An 18,822-nucleotide genomic window follows, 5' to 3' on the forward strand; every position below is an offset into this window, starting at 1 on the left:
AATCCTTTCTCCTTCCCTGACATTTTTCGGTAGTGATGTTGATAATCACTCAACTGTCTTAAACTCAGTTAAAGTAAGTATAGACACAAATGCCAGCTATTAAAAAATGTACTTATAGGCCTGACTAATGAGGTAATAAATTTACCAGGTAATTTCAAATGAAAAGCAAGCTGCATTTCTTGTCCATAGATGATAGAGTTTTTGCCTATTTTTTACCTTTATATCCTTACGTCGGCTAGCACACTGTGTTTGGTGAATAAGTTAATCATAGCCTAAAACAGCTTACAGAAGAAACTATGATAACTGAATGTTACTCTCGTAGGAAGAAATGATAAAGTAATTTTTAAACATTCGATTACTTAAAAAGTGGATATCCATGTTCTTGAAAACATGTGAATGCATTAGCCATAAGGAGTCCATCATTCAATTCCTGTTTCAAAATATTAAAGAAAAATCAGGAAGGCAATGCATCATGTAACAAGGAACACTTCTATTTTAAAGCATATCACTATTTAAACCAAACTCTACTGAAATTAGGAAACAGGAGTTTTTAACCTAAGTATACTTGACATGGGGATCTAATTTGAAAACTGGCAATTTGGAAAAAATTGGGATACCTAAAACAGATTCATCTACTTATGAAAGTAAAATTTCACTTTACAACCATATTTGACACTATATGCATCCAGACAAAAGTACAATCAGATTTGGCTTTCATGTTTAAAAAATAAGAAAGCTTCACAAAGAAATTCCAGATTTCTGTTTTGTCTTGAGATGGATAACCTGGCACCACTGGGATGTCTTAACACGTAGCAGAAACTGGCTACAGCTGAGTAGGGGCTCCCTCCTCTGAAGTGGGTGCACAATCCTTGAAAGTGAAAGTGAAGTTGCTCAGTTGTGTCCAACTCTTTGCAACCCCATGGACTGTAGCCTATCAGGCTCCTCCGTCCATGGGATTTTCCAGGCAAGAGTGCTGGAGTGTATTGCCATTTCCTTCTCCAGGGGATCTTCCCGACCCAGGAATCGAACCCAGGTCTCCCACATTGCAGGCAGACGCTTTACTGTCTGAGCCACCAGGGAAGCTCTGAAGTGGGTGCATAATCCTTCAGTTCAGTTCAGTCGCTCTGTCGTGTTTGACTCTTAGCAACCCCAGGAATTGCAGCACGCCAGGCCTCCCTGTCCATCACCAACTCCCGGAGTTCACTCAGACTCACGTCCATCGAGTCAGTGATGCCATCCAGCCATCTCATCCTCTGTTGTCCCTTTCTCCTCCTGCCCCCAAATCCCTCCCAGCATCAGGGTCTTTTCCAATGAGTCAACTCTTCTCATGTGGTGGTCAAAGTACTGGAGTTTCAGCTTTAGCATCATTCCTTCCAAAGAAATCCCAGGGCTGATCTTCAGAATGGACTGGCTGGATCTCCTTGCAGTCCAAGGGACTCTGAAGAGTCTTCTCCAACACCACAGTTCAAAAGCTTAGCATTCTTTAACAAAAAAGTCAGCCTCCCTCACCTGGTAAGTCAACTGCTAGATTCCTGAAGATGTCCCAATTGTTATGGCCCCAAAGATTCCTAATCATTCCACTCAGAGGTTATGGAGGAAGTGATTGATGGAATACAAATAGAGGAGGTGGGGGCAGTACTGGCATTCAGTGAGCCTGAATTCTACCTCTGGCTCTATCAATAACCAGTAAGTAGACTTTAGCCAAGTGGTTTTATTTTCTAAATAAATAACTGTTCTGTTGGTCTCTAAGCACCCATTTAAACCTGGACAGAGGACCTGCAGCAATAATGTGAAAAGTCAGGAATGCTAGCCTAAAGGATTCTGGATTTTATCCGATAGGCCATGAAGAACCACAGAGCAACAAAGAATCTGGAAGAGCTGAGGTATGCAAAAGAGACTAAAAGAATTAACTAGGGTGAAGAAATGGTAATTGTGAATTGTTTCCCCTCACTTTAAATGAGGACATAGTAATGTTGCTTCTTTAGAAGTTGGATTATTCACTTCATTAACAGCTCAGACAAATTATAAACTTAAAGAGCATTCTGTAAACAATGGGTTAGAGATACTGATATCAATGAATTTTAAATACTAAAATAAGTGCACATGGAACATACTTTTTAGGCTGCATTTTTTCCATAAATGAATCTTCTTTAATACATCCATCTATTGGGCAGTATTTTTGTTTTGTATTTATAGTTGTAGCAACCTTAGGACAAAAGATTAAAAACAAAAATCCAAAAAATCATTCAGTAAATTGTTTATACAGAATTCAAAAAAACTATTCATAGAAAAATGAAAAGATCCTTACATCATCTTTAAGTCAAAGAAAAACATATGTAAGTGACATTTATATCCTATTTTAATTTTTGAGGAAATCGGTAATTTGGCAACTATCAACTAAACAGAACTAAAAATAAGTAAACAGAACTAAAATATTTTCAGTTCAGTTGCTCAGTCATGTCCAACTCTTTATGACCCCATGGACTGCAGCACGCCAGGCTTTCCTGTCCATCACCAACTCCCGGAGCTTGCTCAAACTTATGTCCATCAAGTCAGTGATGCCATCCAACCATCTCATCCTCTGTCGTTCCTTTCTCCTCTTGCCTTCAATCTTTCCTAGTATCAGGGTCTTTTCCAATGAGTCAGTTCTTTGCATCAAGTGGCCAAAGCTGATGTTCAGCTTCAACATCAGTCCTTCCACTGAATATTCAGGACTGACTTTCTTTAGGACTGACTGGTTTGTCTCCTTGCAGTTCAAGGGACTCTCAAGCGTCTTTTCCAACACCACAGTTTAAAAGCATCAATTCTTTGGCGCTCAGGTTTCTTTATACTTTACCACACTTCTATAGGAAATTCTTGGGAGCATTACTTTAAAATTTTACTGTAAAGTTTTTTACAATGCTATCTTAGGGTATGTCCGAAACTATAAAATACTTGGGAATAACTTTAATAAGAAAAAGATAGGAGGCAGTCCTAAGATGGCAGAGGAATAGGACAGGGAGACCACATTCTCTCCCACAAATTCATCGAAAGAACATTTGAATGCTGAGCAAATTCCACAAAACCACCTCTGAATGCTGGCAGAGGAAATCAGGCACCCAGAAAGGCAGCCCATTGTCTTCAAAAGGATGTAAGACAAAATATAAAAGATAAAAAGAGAGACAAAAGAGCTAGGGATGGAGACCCATCCCGGGAAGGGAGTCTTTAAAGAGAAGTTTCCAAACACCAGGAAAACCTCTCACCAGCGGTTCTGTGGGGAGTTTTGGAATCTCAGAGGGCAATATAACCAGGAAGAAAAATAAATAAAACCCACAGATTACGTGCCTAACGGCAACTTCCAGCAGAGAAATAGCCCAAAAGCTTATATCCGCCACCAGCGAGCGGGGCGGGGTGGGGCTGAACAGGAAGGAGCGGGCTGCATTGCTTAGGGTAAGGACCAGGCCTGAATACCCTGAGGGCAATCGGAGGGAACTAACGTGAGATAGCAACCCAAATTGTGGGATAGCCAGAGAGAGAGGGAAAAAAGAGAGAGAGAGAGAACTCTCTCTCGAAAAGCCCTAACCTAAGGCACTGCAGGCCCGCTCACAGAACAAAGGACTGTGAGAATACCAGAGAAGAGCTAGTCGGCTGCGGACCAGCACATCCTCCACCGGAGGCAGGTGGGCGGCAGCAAGAGCCAGAAAGGGGCAAACTCAGCCCCAGAGAGGGCATCCCTACCAAACTGCGAGCAGGCTTCCAGTTGCTAACCAAGACTTCCTGGGATTCTGGATGGTTGACATCTGCCAGGAGGGTCGCAGCCAGAGATCAGCTCCCCAGAAGAGACACATGGCATACCTGAAATGGTGCGCCAGCTGCCACCCAGTAAACCGAGCAGCTGGGACCGGGGAGGTGATAAGATGCACCACATCTAAGGAGAGTGCACTCGCCAAACACCTGGTCGCCTGACCAGCTCGGACCTGGGAAGGGCACAAAATGCAGGCCCAAACGAGTCTGCGCCTTTGTGGAGTACCCGAGATCCTGAACCTGAGCGGCTTAGACCTGAGAAGTGCATGCAACCCAGGGCCTGCATTAGACAGTTCCCTTGCAGAGCAACCTGGAGCCTGAGCAGTGTAGACTGGCAAAGCACACATGCCACGAGTTGGGGCAAACCCAGTGTGGCCCAGACACTGCGAGCACTCCCCACACAAGCCAGTGATATTTGTTTGCAGCGTTCCTCCCTCCCCACAGCACGACTGAGTGAGCCTAAATAAGTGACCACCTTCGCCCCCTTGTGTCAGGACGGAAATTAGACACTGAAGAGACCTGCAAAAAACAGAAGAAGCCAAAATAAACAGAGGGAACCTGGAAGTGACAGGTGCAATAGATTAAAACCCTGTAGTTAGCACCGATTACACTGGAAGGGGCCTATAGATCTTGAGAAGTGTAAGCTGGAACTATCTGAAACTGAACTGACCCCACACTGCCCACAACAACTCCAGAGAAATTCCTACGTATATTTTTACTATTATCATTAAAAAAATTTTTTTAATTTTAAGTCTTCTATTACTTCTTTAATTTTCATTTTTATAACCTATTACCTTGCAAAAAAGACACTATTTTTAAAGCAAAATTCATATATATTTTTTATAATTTTTGTGATTTTTTAAAAAAATATTGTATTTTTGAGTTTAACCTTTAGATTTTTTAATCTTTGCTTTTTGGTATTTGTTATCAATTTTGTACTTTAAGAATCAAATCTTCAGTACCCATTTTTACTTAGGAGTGTGATTACTGGCGTGATTACCCTCCCCCTTTGACTCTCCTTTTTCTCCCCCAGGTCACCTCTATCTCCTCCCTCCCCTTCTCTTCTCTTTCCAACTCTGTGAATTTCTGGTGTGTTCCGGGCTATGGAGAACACTTAGGGAACTGATTACTGCCTAGATCTGTCTCTCTCCTTTTGATTCCCCCTTTTCGCTTCCTGGTCACCTCTATGTCCTTCCTCCCTCTTCTCTTCTCCATGTAACTCTGTGAACCTCTCTGGGTGTCCCCCACTGTGCAGAATCTTTTCACCATTAACCTAGATGTTTTATCACTGGTGCTGTATGGATGGAGAAGTCTTGAGGCTACTGTAAGAATAAGACTGAAATCCAGAGGCAGGAGGCTTAAGCCTAAAACCTGAGAACACCAGAGAACTCCTGATTCCAGGGAACATTAATCGATAAGAAATCAACCAAAAGCCTCCATACCTACACTGAAACCAAGCACTACCAAAGAGCCAACAAGTTCCAGAGCAAGACATACCATGCAAATTCTCCCGCAACGCAGGAACATAGCCCTGAGCTTCAATATACAGGCTGCCCAAAGTCACACCAAACCCAGCTCACTACTGGACACTTTATTGCACTCCAGAGAGAAGAAACCAGCTCCATCCACCAGAACCCCGACGCAAGCTTCCCTAACCAGGAAACCTTGACAAGACACTCATCCAACCCCACCCACAGGGAGGAACCTCCACAATAAAGAGGAACCACAAACCGCCAGAATACAGAAAGGCCACTCCAAACTCAGCAATCTAAACAAGATGAAAAGGCAGAGAAATACTTAGCAGGTAAAGGAACATGATAAATGCCCACCAAACCAAACAAATGAAGAGAAGACAGGGAGTCTACCTAACAAAGAACTCAGAATAATAATAGTAAAAATGATCCAAAATCTTGAAAACAAAATGGAGTTACAGATAAATAGCCTGGAGACAGGATTGAGAAGATGCAAGAAATGTTTAACAAGGACCTAAAAGAAATAAAAATGAGCCGATCAATAATGAATAATGCAATAAACGAGATCAAAAACACTCTGGAGGGAACCAACAGTAGAATAACGGAGGCAGAAGATAGGATAAGTGATGTTGAAGATAGAATGGTAGAAATAAATGAAGCAGAGAGGAAAAAAGAAAAACGAATTAAAAGAAATGAAGATAACCTCAGGGACCTCTGGGACAATGTTAAATGCCCCAACATTCAAACTATAGGAGTCCCAGGAGAAGAAGACAAACAGAATGGCCATGAGAAAATACTTAAGGAGATAACAGTTGAAAACTTCCCTAAAATGGGGAAGGAAATAGTCATCCAAGTCCAAGAAACCCAGAGAGTCCCAAACAGGATAAACCCAAGGCTAAACAACCCAAGACACATATTAATCAAATTAACAAAGATCAAACACAAAGAACAAATATTAAAAGCAGCAAGGGAAAAACAACAAATAACACACAAGGGGATTCCCATAATGATAACAGCTGATCTTTCAATAGAAACTCTTCAGGCCAGGAGGGAATGGCAGGACATACTTAAAGTGATGAAAGAGAAAAACCTACAACCCAGATTACTGTACCCAGCAAGGATCTCATTCAAATATGAAGGAGGAATCAAAAGCTTTACAGACAAGCAAAAGCTGAGAGAATTCAGCACCACCAAACCAGCTCTTCAACAAATGCTAAAGGATCTTCTCTAGACAGGAAATACAGAGAGGGTGTATAAACTCAAACCTCAAACAACAAAGTAAATGGCAATGGGATCATACTTATCAATAATTATCTTAAATGTAAATGGGCTGAATGCCCCAACCAAAGACAAAGATGGGCTGAATGGATACAAAAACAAGACCGCTATATATGCTGTCTACAAGAGACCCACCTCAAAACAAGGGACACATACAGACTGAAAATGAAGGGCTGGAAAAAAATATTTCATGAAAATGGAGACCAAAAAAAAGGAGGAGTAGCAATACTCATATCAGATAAAATAGACTTTAAAGGCTGTGAAGAGAGACAAACGAGGACACTACATAATGATCAAAGGATCAATCCAGGAAGAAGATATAACAATTATAAATATATATGCACCCAACATAGAAGCACTGCAATATGTAAGGCAAATGCTAACAAGTATGAAAGGGGAAGTTAACAGTAACACAATAATAGTGGGAGACTTTAATACCCCACTCACACCTATGGATAGATCAACTAAACAGAAAATTAATAAGGAAACACAAATGATACAATGAACCAGTCAGGCCTAATTGATATCTATAGGACATTTCACCCCAAAACAATGAATTTCACCTTTTTCTCAAGTGCACAGGGAATCTTCTCAAGGGCAGATCACATCCTGGGCCATAAATCTAGCCTTAGTAAATTCAAAAAAACTGAAACATTCCAAGCATCTTTTCTGACCACAATGTGGCTCAGATGGTAAAGAATCTGCCTGCAATGTGGGAGACCGGAGTTTGATCCCTAGGTTGGGAAGATCTCTGGATAAGGGCATAGCGGCCCACTCCAGTATTCTTGCACGGAGAATCCCATGGACAGAAGAGCCTGGTTATATACAGTCCATACACGAAAGAGTAGGAGACGACTGAGCGACTAACACTTTCACTCTGAATCTGTGGTTCCTCTGCATCCTCAGATTCAACCAACCACAGAGCCCCTACTGTAGTATTTGCTACTGAAAAATAACCACATATAAGTAAACCTATCCAATTCAAACCTGAGTTGTCAGGGGTCAAATGTAAATGAACAGAACAAAGCCCTGAAACAGATTCACTATACAGGAATCTCATACAGACTATAAGTGGTATTTCAATTCAGTTCAGTCACTCAGTCATGTTGAACTCTTTGAGACCCCATGGAATGCAGCACGCCAAGCCCTCCCTGTCCATCACCAACTCCTGACGTTTACCCAAACTCATGTCCATTGAGCCGGTGATGCCATCCAACCATCTCATCCTCTGTCATCCCCTTTTCCTCCTGCCTTCAATCTTTCCCAGCATCAGGGTCTTTTCCAGTGAGTCAGCTCTTCATATCAGGTGGCCATAGTATTGGAGTTTCAGCTTCAACATCAGTCCTTCCAATGAACACCCAGGACTGATCTCCTTTAGGATAGACTGGCTGGATCTCCTCGCAGTCCAAGGGACTCTCAAGAGTCTTCTCCAATACTGCAGTTCAAAAGCATCAATTCTTTGGCACTCAGCTTTCTTTATAGTCCAACTCTCACATCCATACACGACTACTGGAAAACTGTAGCCCTGGCTAGACGGACCTTTGTTGGCAAAGTAATGTCTCTGCTTTTTGATATGCTGTCTAGGTTGGTCGTAACTTTTCTTCCAGTAAGAATCTTGTAATTTCATGGCTGCAGTCACCATCTGCAGTGATTTTGGATTTCAATTAAATAGACAAAAAAGCTCTTTAACTCTCTGGCTGCCTGAAGATAGCTGCCATCATGAATGACCCAGTAACTATTCAGACCAGGGAATTCATGACCAAGCGACTACTTCAGTGGAAATAAATGGTAATCTAGGTTCTTCACTCTGGGAAGGCAACAGTAACTAAAACAGAAATTCATGAAAAACTAGCCAAAATGTACAAGACCAGATGTCATTTCTGTAGTTGGATTCACAATCTATTTTGGTGGTGGCAAGACAACTGGCTTTGGCATGGTTTATGAATCCTTGGATTACACAAAGAATGAGCTCAAACACAGGCTTGTAAGACAGCCTAGATGAGAAGAAAAAGACCTCAAGAAAACAGCAAAAGGAATGCAAGAACAGAATGAAGAAGGTCAGGGGGGCTGCAAAGTCCAATGCTGGTCCTGGCAAGAAGCAGTAAAGATTCCGCAGTGACTATATCTGTGGTGACTGTGCAGATTTTTCATGAGAGAGAATAAACTAAGGCCTTAAAAAAAAAAAGACAAAAGATAATCCAATAAATGGTGTGGATCAGCTAATCATTCTGAAGAAGAAAGTTACATAACCACCTTACATCATATAAAATATATTAGAAAGGGACCTAATAGAGATCTTCCTAAAAAATAAAAGATAAATGTATTAAAAAATAAAATAATGTATACCTCTGAGATGAAAGTTTTGCCTAATCAAAGAAAACTTAGAAGCCATGAAGGAGGGGGATAAAACAAATGAAAACAGAAACATTTCTGAATGGTTAAATATAAAAAAACTAAATGTGAAAAACTGGGAGAAAAGAGTTAAAATACACAGAACAAAGTGTTACTATCTCTATCACATGAAGTAGTCTTACAATTTAGGAAAAAGACAATTCAAAAGGAAAATATGGAAAGGACCTGGAAGGATCTCTTAAAGATTTTCCATAAAGAACTGTAAGGTTGATCCATAGAGAGCTGAAAAATTGATCAATTTCACTAGTATTCAGGGAATTTCAATTTAAAACAGATACCCATTTTTTGCCCATTAAATTGTCAAACATTAAAAAAAAAATGACAAACATGGATTTTTTTAGACCTAATAATTAACAGAACCTGTTGGTGGAACTTTTTTTTGGTGGGAGTGAGTTTGAGGAATTGTGCAAAACCCTAGTAAAAAAATCTGAAGCCACCTTAGTGTTTATCATAAAGAGATTATATTATAGCATTGATGTACCATGGTTTGTTGTACAGCCATTAAAAATAATGTAGGAGACATTTATGACAATAGGTTAATGCTGGAAGGAATGTAGCAGACTACTAAATGTTAAAAGTGGGGTTAATGTTTTGTGGGGAAGAGGATGTTCTGGCAAGCTTTTAAGTATAATGTACCAATGACAGTTATCTATTATTAGACAATAAAGGATAAGTGTTACTTAAAAAAAAAAAACAGATTGCACAAATATTTTTAAGAGTACCCACTAAAATTGAGGGCTAAAATCTTAATTTCTATCCACCTCCTCATTTATGCCCCTTTGGCCTGGCATTTCATAGTAAGAGGTTATTGTTACTACCAACAGATTTGATACAGGACATTTCACCCAGAAAATTTAAGAAAATATTAAATACAACTGATTTAAAAGATTTCAGTTAAAATTTTGAGAGTCTTAACTTCTGATATATACTATAAAGATTTTATCCCCCCTACTCCAGAATAGCTTGTTGCTTAAGTTTTATTTATGGTGGTGTTTTTGCTTGTTTGTTTTCTGCTACTTGTAACAGAAAAATAGTGGGCAAATTTAACCAGCATTTTCTCTGTGGCTTCTGACTTCCCTGCTGACTCAGCTGGTAAAGAATCCACCTGCAATGCGGGAGACCTGGGTTCCATCCCTGGGTTGGGAAAATACCCTGAAGAAGGAAATGGTCACCCACTCCAGTATTCTGGCCTGGAGAATTCCATGGACTATAGTCCATGGGGTCGCAAAGAGTCCAACCTAACTGAGCAACTTTCACTTTCTTCTGTGGGTTCTGACTTCAGTGATGAATAACAAGGCTTCTCTATCCAAGATTAAACAATTACCTATAGTCTCTTCTAGTTTACATTTTCAATTTGTAGGTTATTCCAATCCACATGTGATTTTAATATATATTAATTACCTATGATGGGTTAATTTGTCATTTTCTCATGGCCCAATATATTTTTAGACTTAGGTCCAAATGATCAATAAAATGCCAGTATTTTTGTAATGGAATCTAAGTATGGTCATATTCTTAAACAAAACCTGTCATATTGCTGTATATAACTATAGAATGGTTATTATTTACCATTAATAGGACTGGAATGCAAAAGTAGGAAGTAAAGAAACACCTGGAGTAACAGGCAAATTTGGCCTTGGAGTACAGAATAAAGCAGGGCAAAGGTTAATAGTTTTCTCAAGAGAATACACTGGTCATAGAAAACACCCTCTTCCAACAACACAAGAGAAGACTCTACACATGGACATCACCAGATGGTCAACACTGAAATCAGATTCATTATATTATTTGCAGCAAAAGATGAAGAAGCTCTATACAGTCAGCAAAATCAAGACCGGGAGCTGACTGTGACTCACATCATGAACTCCTTATTGCCAAATTCAGATTTAAACTGAAGAAAGTAGGGAAAACCACTAGACCATTCAGGTATGACCTAAATCAAATCCCTTATGATTATACAGTGGAGGTGATAAACAGATTTAAGGAACTAGATCTGATAGACAGAGTGCCTGATGAACTGTGGACGGAGGTTTGTGACATTGTACAGGGGCTGGGATCAAGACCATCCCCAAGAAAAAGAAATGCAAAAAAGCAAAATGGCTGTCTGAGGAGGCCTTACAAATAGCTGTGAAAAGAGAAGCCAAAAGCAAAGGAGAAAAGGAAAGATACACCTATTTGAATGCAGAGTTCCAAAGAATAGCAAGGAGCGATAAGAAAGCCTTCCTCAGTGAGCAGTGCAAAGAAATAGAGGAAAACAACAGAATGGGAAAGACTAGAGATCTCCTCTAGAAAATTAGAGATACTAGGGTAACATTTCATGCAAAAATGGGCTCAATAAAGGACAGAAACAGTAGGGACCTAACAGGAGTAGATGTTAAGAAGAGGTGGCAAGAATACACAGAAGAACTATACAAAAAAAATCCTCACAATCCAGATAATCACAACGGTGTGGATCACTCACCTAGAGCCAGACATCCTGGAATGTGAAGTCAAGTGGGCCTTAGAAAGCTTCACTTCAAACAAAGCTAGTGGAGGTGATGGAAGTCCAGCTGAGCTATTTCAAACCCTAAAAGATGATGCTATGAAAGTGCTTCACTCAATATGCCAGCAAATTTGGAATACTCAGCTGTGGCCACAGGACTGGAAAAGGTCAGTTTTCATTCCAATCTCAAAGGAAGGCAATGCCAAACAATGCTGAAACTACTACACAATTGCACTCATCTCACACACTAGTAAAGCAAAGCTCAAAATTCTCCAAGCCAGGCTTCAGCAATTATGTGAACCATGAAATTCCAGATGTTCAGGCTGGTTTTAGAAAGGGCAGAGGAACCAGAGATCAAATTGCCAACATCTGCTGGATCATCGAAAAAGCAAAGAGAGTTCCAGAAAAACATCTATTTCTGTTTTACTGACTATGCCAAAGCCTTTGACTGTGCGGATCACCACAAACTGTGGAAAATAGTTTAAGAGATGGGAATACCAGACCATCTGACCTGCCTCTTGAGAAATCTGTATGCAGGTCAGGAAGCAACAGTTAGAACTGGACATGGAACGGCAGACTGGTTCCAAATAGGAAAAGGAGTATGTCAAGGCTGTATACTGTCACCCTGCTTATTTAACTTATATGCAGAGTACATCATGAGAAACGCTGGGCTGGAAGAAGCACAAGCTGGAATCAAGACTGCTGGGAGAAATATCAATAACCTCAGACATGCAGATGACACCACCCTTATGGCAGAAACTGAAGAGGAACTAAAAAGGCTCTTGATGGAAGTGGAAGAGGAGAGTGAAAAAGTTGGCTTAAAGCTCAACATTCAGAAAACTAAGATCATGGCATCCAGTCCCATCACTTCAGTTTTTGGGGCTCCAAAAGCACTGCAGTCATGAAATAAAAAGATGCTTACTCCTTGATAGAAAAGTTACGACCAACCTAGACAGCATATTAAAAAGCAGAGACATTACTTTGCCAACAAAGGTCCGTCTAGTCAGCACTATGGTGTTTCCAGTAGTCATGTATGGATGTGAGAGTTGGACTATAAAGAAAGCTGAGCACTGAACAATTGATGCTTTTGAAATGTGGTGTTGGAGTAAACTCTTGACAGTTCCTTGGACTGCGAGGAGATCCAGCCAATTCATCCTAAAGGAGATCAGTCCTGAGTGTTCACTGGAAGGACTGATGTTGAAGCTGAAACTCCAATACTATGGCCACCTGATCTGAACAGCTGACTCACTGGAAAAGACCCTGATGCTGGGAAAGATTGAAGGCAGGAAGAGAAGGGGACGACAGAGGATGAGATGGTTGGATGGCATCACCAACTCAACGGAGCTGAGTTTAGGTAAACCCCAGGAGTTGGTGATGAACAGGGAGACCTGGCATGCTGTAGTGAATGGTGTCTCAAAGAGTTGGACATGACTGAGGGACTGAATGGAACAGAGTATCAGTCAAAAACAGAGATGTTATTTAAAAAACCCATGCCACTATGAAAGATAAAGACTGATACATAAATTCATATGTACTCAAACTCAGAAATAAGAACACAAGCATGCCCATTAACTCTGAATGTAATCATTTTAGGCTTAAGCTTGAAATAGCATTACCTGGGCCTTCAACATTAAAGATAAATTATAAATATAAGTCTAATGGGAATATAGGTATTACTTTTTAGAGCAAATACATTATTTAAAAGTAATAATCCAGGATACAGGATGCTTGGGGCTGGTGCACTGGGATGACCCAGAGAGAAGGTATGGGGAGGGAGGTGGTAGGGGGGTTCAGGATTGGGAACACGTGTACACCCGTGGCAGATTCATGTTGACGTATGGCAAAACCAATACAATATTATAAAGTAATTAACCTCCATTAAAATAAATAAATTTATATTTAAAAAAAAAGAAAAAAAAAAAGACTGAATACAGTCCTCCGTCAATTATGTGGCTTATAATAGCACAGGAAGAAAGGGGAAAAGGAGGGCAGTATGGGACAGACCACATGTCTCCCAAAGTGAGAGGCAGAACTAGTCAAATGATACAAAATAGATTTGCTACAATCCTAAAATAAAAAACCAGTATTTGTAACAGCACTGTAAAGCAAGTATACTTCAATAAAAAGGCACACATAAATGTAAATTTCAAAATAAAAAACCAGTATCTGTAAATACAGTATAAACAGTAGATGTTACCCAAAACACTAAAAATAATACGTTAGTATTTCAAGAGACCATTAAACACAAAGCCATTTGCCACAAAAGGCAAGAGGTTACTGTTCTAATAAACTTGCTGTTTTTTTAATATCAGAACAGGATAGACATGGGCAGAGACAGTTACCGTGGAATGTCTCTTTCTTTTCCCTTCATTCACTCTTTACCCACCACAAGACTCAATCTGTCAGGGATATTCATTTCAACCAGGAGCTAGGCTCCCCTTTGTCTTAACTATGGAGCTAGCTACTGTCAAAAAAAGGGAGAGGGAATAGGAATTTCCCACAATAAAGGCCATGATTCACAAAGTACATAATTCTAAAACAAACTATCTTCTAGTGTGTACATGTTTCTGCTATAATTGAAACCTGCACAAATCACACATTTGTATGTTTATATACATATTATTATATATGTATGTGAAAGTTGGACCATAAAGAAGGCTGAGTGCCGAAAGTGAAAGTCATTCAGTCCTATCTGACTCTTTGCGACCCCATGGACTATACAGTCCACGGAATTCTCCAGGCCAGGATACGGGAGTGGGTAGCCCTTTCCTTCTCCAGAGGATCTTCCCAACCCAGGGATCGAACCATTGCAGGCAGGTCTCCCACATTGCAGGCAGATTCTTTACCAGCTGAGCCACCAGGGAAGCCCTGAGTGCCAAAGGACTGATGCTTTTCAACTGTGGTGCTGAAGAAGACTCTTGAGAGTCCCTCGGACTGTAAGATCAAACCAGTCAATCCTAAAGGAAATCAATCCTGAATATTCATTGGAAGGACTGATGCTGAAGCTCTAATACTTTGGCTACCTAATGTGAAGAGCTGACTCATTAGAAAAGACCCTGCCCTATTTCTGGGAAAGACCAAAGGCAGGAGGAAAAGAGGACAACAAAGGACGAGATGTTTGGATGGCATTACCAACTCAATGGACACGAGTTTGAGCACGCTCCTGGAGATGGTGAAGGACAGGAAAGCCTTGTGTGCTGCAGTCCATGGGGTTGCAAAGAGTTGGACACAGCTGAGCAACCGAACAACAAAAACAATATGCATTATTATATATATTCTTGGTAGCACCAGTAGCAAAGAACCGGCCTGCCAATGCAGGAGACATAAGAGATGTAGGTTCAATCCCTGGGTTGGGAAGATCCCCTGGAGAAGGGAATGGTAACCCACTCCAGTATACTTGCCTGGAGACTCCCACGGACAGAGGAGGCTGACATGCCTCAGTCTATACAGTAGCAAAGAGTTGGACACGACTGAAGCAACTCATTACTCACATGTATTTTTATCATGGTTAACGTGCAAACCAGTTAATCCACATCTAAATAATCAAGGGTAGACCACAACACTTATTTTAAAACTTGGAGAGAACTTTCACATAATTCAGATTTGACTTTTACAATTCTATAAGAAAAGCAGGTATTATTTCCATCTCACAAATGAGGAAACTCGGGATTTGGGCACAAGAACTAGGACTGCATCCCAGGTCTTCTGCCTCTATATTAACTGTCCGCCACACTGCCACAGAAAATAATGGATACAAATCTTCAAAATCTGATCTCTCAAGTGGAACATTAAGAATTAAATAGAGATTAAGAAAACTTTCTAGGAAGATACACATATAAACTAAGCAACACTTGTATTTGTAGTAAATGCAAAGAAAGTTCAGTAAATTTTATTTTAAATCCTTTAATTTGTTCTCATTATCAAGAGTGCATGGATTTTAGTGCAACTGCATTATTTTTAGCACTTCTAAAGTTAACTTTAGGATGTTGTTTGCTTTTTTTTTTTTAACACATCTCTACAAGTGTAAATTTAATGACACACAAAGGTTGAGGGGCAGAGGGAAATTCTAAATTTGCTTACATGGTATCAGTTTAGAAAAAGGGGATAGAGATTTTAGTACTTCCCTGGCAGTCCAGTGATTAAGACTCCACCTTCCAATGCAGAGGATGAAGGTTCAAGCCCTAGTCAAAGAGCTAAGATCCCACATGCCCCGGGGTCAAAAAAACAAAAAACCCATAAAATAGAGGCAATGTTCTGGCCAATTCAATAAAGACTCTAAAAATGGTCCACATCAAAAAATCTTAAAAAATACAGATGAAGGCTGGTAAGTGTATGACCTTAAGCTTGCATTCTTTTTGATCACTTTGAGTAGTTACAAAAATGTATGTGAAAAGCTTTATCTTTTGCCAGGTTTCTTTTTTTAAAAGACTCAGCAGCAAAAACCCAAGTTTTTAGTTCCTAACTAGAAGTATGCTTTATTTCTCTACCATTTTTACCTGTAACATTATGTTATAATGTGATCGATATGAAGAATAAAACTTACCTCACAATCAGGGCATGTGATTGTGCTGTATTCTTCAGTCATTAATAAGCACAGGTCACAAAAAGTATGTCCACAGTGAAGTTCATGGTGGTGACCTATTGATGAAATTCTTCTGTGAATTAAACTTTTCAGTTTGTTAATGTTGCATATTCAGTATAATCAAAAGGGAAAATTAAAAGGATTCTCTTCTACAGAAAAATGTATCTATTTAGTTAGAAATGGATGACTTATTAAAATTGAAGAGAAACAATATAAATCAGAAGGGAGAAAAGTCAGAAGAAAGAAAAACCAGGCAGAGATAATTAATATTGCTTGCATTGATTTAGATAGTTATTTGGTACCTATAACACTTTGAATCTGCCAGCTCTTACAATCATATAAAGAAAAAATCATATAAAAAATCTGACATACTCCATTTGATCATTATAATTATCACAGCTAAACAGGCTGTAGATATTATATTTGACAACCTAGAGATGGATAAACATTTTGGTGATCTGGGATAAATGGTATAATCCAGATTCCAATCTAGTTCTGTTTCCAAGTCTAATGTTCTTTCTACTTGATCATACTTCCCTCTGCGAATTTATACTTCCCATCCTGTGAAGGGGACAGTGAGGGTCAAACTGGCAAGACCCTTCTCTTTGAACAAAATAATGCCATTTGCAGCAACATGGATGGACCTAGAGACTGTCATACTGAGTGAAGTCAGACACAGAAAGACAAATATCGTATGATATCAATTACATGTGCAATCTAAAAAAAGGTGGGGTACAAATGAACTTACAAAACAGAAGTAGAGTCATGGATGTAGAATGCAAATTTATGGTTACCAGGGGATGGGAAAGGGTAAACTGGGAGAAGGGGACTGACATATACTCACTACTATATGTAAAATAGATAACTAGCAGGAACCTGCTCTATAGCACAGGGAACTCTACTCAATACTTCTGTAATGGTCTATAATGGGAAAAGAACCAAAACAAAAACAAAAAAAAAAAGAGAGTGGATATATGTAGATGTGTTGATAAAACTAACTCACTTTACTGTACACCTGAAACAAACACTGTAAATCAGTTACACTCAAAAAAAAAAAAAATCCTCTCTTAATGATCTAAGACATTGGCAAAGACAGAAGACAGAAGTCAGATGCTACTACTGTCACATAAACATGACCCGTATAAAGGTTATTTTTCACAAATTTAGCATTTATGAAGGGCAATACCATCTAATACCAACATTTTAATACTCAAGTGGAATCTGAAGTTTATCGTAATAAATATATTTGTTATAACTATGTCATTTTAAGTCATTTTAAAAGATTTTACAAGAAAAAATGGGAAAAGAAACTAGATAAAATGAGGCTTCATTTACTATAAAATTAGTGTTCCTGCTGATTTATATTAAAACAATTGCATTCTTTTGATTAAAAAAAGAACTTTAGTTTTTAAGCTAATGAAACATCTAAAACTTGTTTAAATCCAGGGTAAATTTTAAAGCTCTAATTTAAATTCCAGAGATACTGTTACTAAGGATATCAAAACTGTTTTACCTTTTAAAGATTTCTGATACCGTACAAGTCGAAATAACGTGGGCTGCATTACAGCTTACAAAGCACTTTGATAATTCCACATGCATAGGCACCATCTTTCCAATTGAGTACTTCTCAGCATTATAATACAAATGTATGAAAGAACAGGTGATTTTAAGATGTCATGTTCTAAAACTTTATTTTGTAATACTATATCATCAAATAATGGAGATTTTCTATGAAACAGTAGCAATCGAAATTCGGATAAGAGAACTTGCCTCTCCCCAAGAAAACACAACCAACTTTCTCTACGCTCAGGTCTCCCAAGCAGAGTCCATCCTGGAGCGACTGAGAAAATGGACGTTCACTTTGAAAGTATAAAATATAACAGTTACCCAGGGTGATAAGACGACTCTGGGAGCTCCACGAGTTTAGTTTCAACAACACACCCCTGCAGAGACATAGCACTCTAAGGCCTGTGAGGTTAGGGTCAAATAAACTGAACCTGTTTTCACTTGAGGAGAGACTCAGTGAGCGGAGCATGGGCGCGCGTTTTCCCTGGAAGGCCCAAGACTGAACACAAGATGCTCAAAACCTAACCGGCTGCCTTCTGAACAAGGCTTTAAGCCAAAAGAGCAACGAGTCCCCCGCCCCCACTCCTAATATCCGTTTTTAAATATCAGGAACCTTTGGTTACCACAACAAAATTATGCAAGAAAATGAAGTTTCGTTGTTTCTTTACCACAGAATGACGGTTCAATTCTCACATTACCCCTTTCTCGAACCTGCGAACCCATCAGTAGGGCAGTCAGTGCGCAGCAGGGCGGAAAGCCGCTCTCCAGGCCTTGGCGTCAGGACCTCAAAAGCGGGCTGCGCGCTCGAGGCCTGGGCTGCCCCATGCTCCCTCGCCGTCGCAACCACTCCCTACTCTGCCTGTTCCTCAGTTCCCGTGACGGCAGGCGGACTGACCCCCCGCCTCTCACCCAGAGCTCTGGGCGCCCTTCTTCCACACCGGCTGCACAGGGCCTCGGCGGCTCCCCGGGCCCGGCCGTGCGTCTCCACCTGCCCGCAGGAGGACACGGGGCGCCTAGCCCTCAACGCCTCAGCCGCCATCTTCGTACCTCGAATCCCAGGCCCGCGTCGCGTGCAGACGCGGTATCCCTTGCGGCAGAGACCAATCGCCGGAGGAGTTGGCCCCAGGGAGCCAATCGGCAGCGAGGAAGCTCCAGCCCACCCATCCCCCCGCCTCAGACCCTAGTAGCAGGAGGCTGTTTGCTGTTTTACTCCGGATGCTTAGAGCAGATTGCGCGTGGTCTTCAGG

General features: G+C 40.3%; 1 protein-coding gene and 1 pseudogene across 1 annotated transcript in view; one reads left to right on the forward strand and one right to left on the reverse strand.

The window, feature by feature from the left end:
• RNF17 (ring finger protein 17) overlaps positions 1 to 18,614 on the reverse strand; it is a 115,493-nt gene extending 96,879 nt beyond the window's left edge. Inside the window, exons 1-3 of the mRNA XM_069601722.1 lie at positions 18,485 to 18,614; positions 15,971 to 16,065; positions 2,115 to 2,206 (exon numbers count right to left, since the gene is read on the reverse strand). Of these exons, the coding sequence (XP_069457823.1) occupies positions 2,115 to 2,206; positions 15,971 to 16,065; positions 18,485 to 18,614 (317 nt within the window). The remainder of the gene's footprint in view (positions 1 to 2,114; positions 2,207 to 15,970; positions 16,066 to 18,484) is intronic.
• On the forward strand, positions 8,253 to 8,638 carry LOC138446776 (small ribosomal subunit protein eS24-like; annotated as a pseudogene).
• Positions 18,615 to 18,822: the final 208 nt, after the last annotated feature.

This window comes from Ovis canadensis, chromosome 10 (assembly GCF_042477335.2).
Source record: "Ovis canadensis isolate MfBH-ARS-UI-01 breed Bighorn chromosome 10, ARS-UI_OviCan_v2, whole genome shotgun sequence".
NCBI lineage: Eukaryota > Metazoa > Chordata > Mammalia > Artiodactyla > Bovidae > Ovis > Ovis canadensis.